At 39.6% G+C, this 6,627-nt stretch overlaps 1 protein-coding gene across 1 annotated transcript in view; it reads right to left on the reverse strand.

The window, feature by feature from the left end:
- NECAB1 (N-terminal EF-hand calcium binding protein 1) overlaps positions 1–6,627 on the reverse strand; it is a 142,158-nt gene that overhangs the window by 133,172 nt on the left and 2,359 nt on the right. Inside the window, exon 2 of the mRNA XM_003782494.3 lies at positions 1,232–1,256. Within this exon, the coding sequence (XP_003782542.1) occupies positions 1,232–1,256 (25 nt within the window). The remainder of the gene's footprint in view (positions 1–1,231; positions 1,257–6,627) is intronic.

A 6,627-nucleotide genomic window follows, 5' to 3' on the forward strand; every position in this document is an offset into this window, starting at 1 on the left:
GGGGGGGGGGGGGGGGGGGGGGGCCACGGCACTCTACCCAGGGGGACAGCTTGAGGCTCTGTCTCAAAAAAAAAAAAAAAAAGAGCAATTAGGTGCTTCAGGCGAGAAGAAAGCACTTTTGAACAATAGATCAATAACCAAGCTATAACTTGAGAAAATATTTTTATGATGAGACACATTCAAATATTATGGGGACTTGGGACACTATATCATTGCTCCAGGGATTAATATATTTTCTCTTGTGTGAAAAGGTGTTCAGTGTCAGTCAAGCTTTTCTTAATCTGGCTACTAAAGGCAAACCGGACTACAACACAGGTCTGTAAACTGTCAGAATGGATTCTGAGTGTAACCTTTCCCCATAGATAAGAAATGGGTTTTAAGAAAGGGAAAGGACTCTTTGTACTCTCCATTTCTCAGGAAATTCTTATCAAGAATATATCTACAGAATATTCTGTAGCTGCAGAATAAATGTAATAAGCTCTGGTGGGTATTCCATGGGACAAAATTTCTAGTGGAATAAAGGAGTCAAAAGATGCTGCTTATGACATCTGATAAATGGACTTTGCACCGGTGCCATTAATTTTTCTCCTTGTGAAATGCCATCCCCGGCTTCTCTGTGTCTATAGATTATCATTCCCAGTGCTTATGCTTTATTTTATTTTATTTATTTTTTTATAGGTGGGATTCATTGAGGGTACAAAGAACCAGGTTACATTGATTGCTTTTGTTAGATAAGGACCCTCCGAATGGCAGAGTAATGGCCAGGAAGGAGAGAAGGCGGACAGGCAGACTTCCTAGAGTGTAGGAGCATCTCCAAGGCCATGGTGAAGTTCAGGGTGAATCAAGCTCCAACTTTGCAGTTTTACCATCCTAAGACATATTACACAGAAAGCACATGGCCCAATGAATAGAAGCTGTTCTTGCTGTAAAAATTTTTTAAGCATAAAAGGGAAAAGCTGGAGCCAAAGTACCATAGAGCTTCTGTCTTTAAGGGCACAAATTCCAGCCAAGTGTAAATTCCTCTGCCAACTTCTTTTATTTATTGATTTATTTTTCGTCTGCCAGCTTCTCATCAGCATCTGGAGCCTAAAGCTCGCCTCAAACTATTGCTAATACAAGAAGCTGGTATTGTATATGTGGATCTCTGGTTCGCCCTTCCGTCCTTATTGTTTATAAGGGGATCTAAAATATAAAAGATTAACAAATAGAAATCGTAGATGTCTGGTCTTACCATTTTTGTCTGCTCTCCTCAGTATCTGGAAAGAAAAACAGAAAAGTTTTTTTCACTCTTTTTAATAAGTATTGCAGTGAACATTTTGAACTTACACATAATTTATCTATTATTAAATTTTAAAAGTTCCAATGTGATGTAAAGGTTTCCCAGTTGAGATCTTTCTTTACAATAGCTCAAACCTGAAAACAACCCAAATGCCCATCAACAGGTGAATAAACCATGAACAGGATAAACAAACCATTATATATCTAGGTAGCGGAATACTATTGACAAAAAAATGAGCTATTAATGCACACTACATCTTGGATAGATCTCAAAATAACAAGGCTAAGGAGAAAACCTAGATACAGGGCAGTGCCTGTGGCTCAAAGGAGTAGGGCACCGGCCCCATATGCCGAAGGTGGCGGGTTCAAACCCAGGCTCCGGCCAAAAACTGAAAAAAAAAAAAGAAGGAAAAGAAAAAATCTAGATACAAAGGAATATCTACTGTGGTTCCATTTACATAAATTTCTAAAAACTGCTAACTATCTGTAGTGATAGAAAGTAGATTAAGGGTTGACTAAGAATTGGACGGGCAGAAAAAGGTGGATTACAACAGGGAGAGAGACAAGTTTTGCAGGTGATGGAGATCTTGACAGTGGTGATAGTTTCACATATGTCAAAGCTCATCATGTTTTCACTTTAAATATGTACACTTTAATGTAAGTTAATCATATCTCAATAAAACTGATAATAAACAAAAAAGATAAAAAGAATAAATCATCACTTAATAGGAGCCCACATGTCTCTACTATACCTTACTTGTATGCATTAATCATATTATCTTAGATATAGTTAAAATTGTCTTTGGTGTATAGAAACTATACAGCCATCTGGCTATCTGTTACTCTTTGGTAATGATTTCCAATATACTTTCTAGAAAACTGATCTTTCTTCGTCTCTTGGACCCTGTGCTCCAGGCTTGGGCACAGCACTCAGGTCCAGCAATGAGTGTGTCACATCTCTCTGGCCATGGTGACTGCTCAGGCCTAAGCACATTAGGGCCAATGAATAATAGGCCATGGTTTTGCTTGAGTGGTTAGGAGAGAGATACTTCCTTTCTGCTGGCTCGGAAATTGGGAAGATATAGGCAGGGAACTGCTATTAGCCAATTTGTTATCAGATATGTTATGGGTTGTGTCCTCCAAAAACAAATGTTGAAGTCCTAACTCTCAATAGCTGTACATGGGACCTTATTTGGAAATAGGGGCTTTGCTGATATAATCAAATTAAGATGAAGGATTATTGCATTGCGGTGTTGCCTAAATCCAATGACTGGTGACATTATAAGGAGAGAGAAATTCAGAAACACTGACATAGAGGTTGAGGCCGTATGATGACTGACGCAGGTATTAGGGTGGTACAGTTGAAAGCCAAGGAATGCCAAGGGCTGACAGACTGACAGCTGCCATCAGAAGCAAGGAAAGAGGCATGGCACAGCTTCCCCTCAGGGCCTTCAGAGGGTAATCTTTCTGCCAACACCTTGATCTCACCCCTCTAACCTGCAAAATTGTCAGAGAGTAAATTCCATTGTTTAAGCCACCTTGTTTGTGGTGGTTTGCTATGGCAGACCTAGGAAATTAATACAATATATTACCTGGGAAGAACCAACCCCCAGGACAGTTAGTGTTCAGGGACCTAAAGAAATTGGATCCTGGTGACACTATGAGTCCCTTTGAGTCAAACCATACTGATGAGATGATCTCTGCTTTCATTAAAGAAACCGGCAAATTGTTACTGATTGACTGATTGAGACAGAGAGTCTCACTCTGTTGCCTCAGTAGAGTGCTGTGCCATCACAGCTCACAACAACCTCCAACTCTTGGGCTTAAGTGATTCTCTTGCATTACTCTCCCAAATAGCTGAGACTACAGGCGCCCACCACAATGCCCAGCTATTTTTTGTTGCAGTTACCACCACTGTTTTAGCTGGCCAGGGCTAGGTTCAAACCTGCCACCCTCGGTATATGGGGCCGGTGCCCTACCCACTGAGCCACAGGCGCTGCCCCCCAAAATTGCTATTTTTAAAAATATCTTAACACAGTTTAAGGTTTTTGTTGTTGTTTTTGTTAGCCACAAAACATGTTAATCCTAACTGATTATGTATACTGATAGACAAAAATCTGCATAATACATACAGAGCTATGTTAAATATATAAAAAAAATGTTCTTCTCTCATAACGCAAAGACAAACTTTAATTACTTGGAAGGGGCCCTTGAGGAACTTGTAGATTTTTCTGAGTAACTTATAGTTGTAGTTAAGTAACCAGAGCTATTCTTATATTTAGATCGTCACTTCTTGCGGGCCAGCCTGAAACATGAGCAATCGTTGTATTCCCAAGTTGGCTGTTTTACTGCTTTCTACTATAGAAACGATCCTCATTTCATTCTGCAGATTTCACAGAAGTGAGGTATAGATAAATCGAATCTTTGCTACGTTGTGTTTTATAAGATACTCATATTACTGAAATTCTCATCCGTGAAACTTTTTTAGCAACAGACAGGTACCACCCTGGCCTGTGTGCAGAATCGAGTCTTCCTTTTTGACTAAATTGATTTAATTATTACAGGAGGACTGCTTTCAACAGCTAAGGGTTATGCTTAGAACAGAATGAAAGCCAAATTCTTTTCACTCCATAGAGGTATTTGCTAGTGAGTGTTTGGGGACCCTTCTCTCTGACACAACCAGCTTCTTCCTCTCCTCTAAAACCATGAAACCCCAGCTAAGAACCAGGGAGACATAAAACATCCTGTTTCCTACCTTTGATATACTCTTAAGATTCTATTTCAAGCTCTATTTTGTCCTCGGGAGTTGGAAGTGACAAGAATAGGAATAACCACACACCAGAGAGTTAGACCCAGGACGTCTGTCATTTTGTTCATACAGAACCATCTTAAATAGCATTCAGCCTCTTAGAGATAGAAATTAAGACAGTAGGTTTTGTTATTAAGAGACCTTTTTTGTAATTAAATATGAACAGAACTGTCTCTGCTGCAAATTTTTGCCCAGAGCCTCTAGACTAATAAAAAAAATGTACTGTGGATGAGAATCAAGTACATTAGGTGATCTGGGTCAATGAATGTTATGGTTGCTATCACTAGAGGGATAGTAAATACATTCAATTATTATGGTCAGGCTTCAAGTTTAAATATAGGTAGTATAATTGAAGGATTATCAAATAGATTCCTCCACCTCTATAAGATACTCTCTGATGGCCTTAAACTGAAATTCTTTATTCCTCACTTTAAGTTATGAAAGATGTGGGTTAAAATATAACTGTCATCTGGAAGCATAACTCAGTAACATAAGCATCATTTATTGAACTAATATTTCTAAGTGCCTCCTCTCATGGAGCAGGTTAAAGTTTTATAATGAGATCAGCCAGTCTGTCATTTGGTGGACTCCTGAGCAACTGGCATATAGGGCATGGAGTCAGGCCTCTCAAAAAGGTGGTGAGCCATCAGAAGGGAAGATTCAGCAGGGGAGTCACAGTGTAAGGGCCTGGACCCCCAACAGGTAGTTTGACTTGCTGTCCTATGCTAGGAAGCAGGGAAGCAGGTTATTAGCACACAGCCCTCTGTGAGGAAACAATTTCTAATGCAGGAGGACAGTGCAACTAAGTTTTTCTTATTTCTGCTGGTTCCTATAATGAGTAGACAATGATGGGGTTAACTGCCTTCCTTCCAACCGGACAATCTTATTCAAATAAGCAACCGTGGCCACGTGCAGGCATGACGAGGTGAGATAGGAGGTGTGTGCCTCTAACAGAGTTCAGTCATACACCTATAACCATCATTGCTGGACAACTCTTTCTGCTTTGAGAGACCTCTGGCATCTCACCTCTTGTATAAACGTGTCCCCAAATAAGCACAAACAGGTGTTTGGCATGAAGAACCCTTGTGAAGAGAACGATTCCTTGTTTTCACCAAGTCCCTGGCCATGTAGGCACACCGCCTTGCATGCGGGGCACACATGTGTGAGCGTGCTTAGACAGCGGGGACGAGGGGAAACAAAGAGGAGAATCCTTCCTCTCCTTTGCAGCCTTCTAGCCTCATTCCCACTTCAGCAGTGACATGGGGAAAGGTCACTTCCCCTCCAGTTAAAAATCCAAGGCAAGCTGAGGGAGAGAAAGGTGGCATTGATGTGTGGAGTTGCAACTAATTTCGTTTGGGATTTCTCTTGCTTTGGAGGAGGAGTTGAAGGTTTCTCTTTCTTTGCAAGTAAGTGAGTTGATTAAATGTAAAGACTCAGAAAAATGTACACGTGCTGCCCGGACCAGTATTCTACATTAGAGTTCATTCTCTGTTATCTGGCATGCAGCAACCTGGGAAGCAACAGCAAACTGGTATCAAAGGAAGAGTGACTGTCACCCTCCTGGTCCTCTGTGTTGCTGTACCCTGGACCCAGGTCAGCCCCTCTTTCATGGCTGATGGGTGTGGCCTATGCACATGCAGTTTTCTACCTATGATCTCTTATTTCCTACACAGAACCACCTTGGGAAGCATCATACCCATGATTATTGTTGATTTGGAGAGGAGGATAGTGAAATAAAAGCCAAATCTTTCTCTGATTTTCTTGTTAAACATTTATCTCCTGTTTCTAACTAGTTGGGCATGTCTATCACATCATTAACAGAATTCTTAAAACGGTTTAAATAATTTCTTAAAGGATTGTTGATTCCGGTGACATTGGAATAGAAAACACTGGACATCAAAGTTTTCCTCAAATTTGGAAATTAGTCTCTGTAATGCAGAAGCTTCCAGTGGGTTTTGTTTCTGTTCCAGTTTGGAATAGTAATATCGACCACTTACTTATCATAATAGAAAGAGAATTTAAATAGTAATCCTTTTTTATGAGGGTACTAGAATATATTCTATTCAGTTCATTATAACAGAAAGGAAACCAATCGGAGGTTACAAATAAAATCATGCATTTGTATTCCACAGTTTATTTTGCTAAAAGCATTATGATCAAGAAATGAATAATTCAAAAATCCCTAAGTAACAAATCCTTTTTCATGTCACATATTTCACCAGAGTGTTAGATTTTTCACAAAATAACTCAAAGAAAAGTATAAACAAAATCTTTTCTATTTGAAACAAAATCCAATGGCATTTTTTTGTAGATGCCAGCATTTTACTGACAAGCAAGCATGTCAACACCTCTCCTGAGGAATCAGTTTTATAAATTTATTTCTGAATTACAGATACAGATACGAAAGAACAAGAATGCCCTATTCACAGACCAAGTTCCTTCAGAACAGGAGCCTGATGCTGTTTGTTTACAGACTTGGGAACATGCTTACATATAGAATAATAAGAAATTTTAATTTCCTGGGGTTTTTTTTTTTTTTT

Source organism: Otolemur garnettii, unplaced genomic scaffold (assembly GCF_000181295.1).
Source record: "Otolemur garnettii isolate 467f Iridium unplaced genomic scaffold, OtoGar3 scaffold00004, whole genome shotgun sequence".
NCBI classification, from domain to species: domain Eukaryota; kingdom Metazoa; phylum Chordata; class Mammalia; order Primates; family Galagidae; genus Otolemur; species Otolemur garnettii.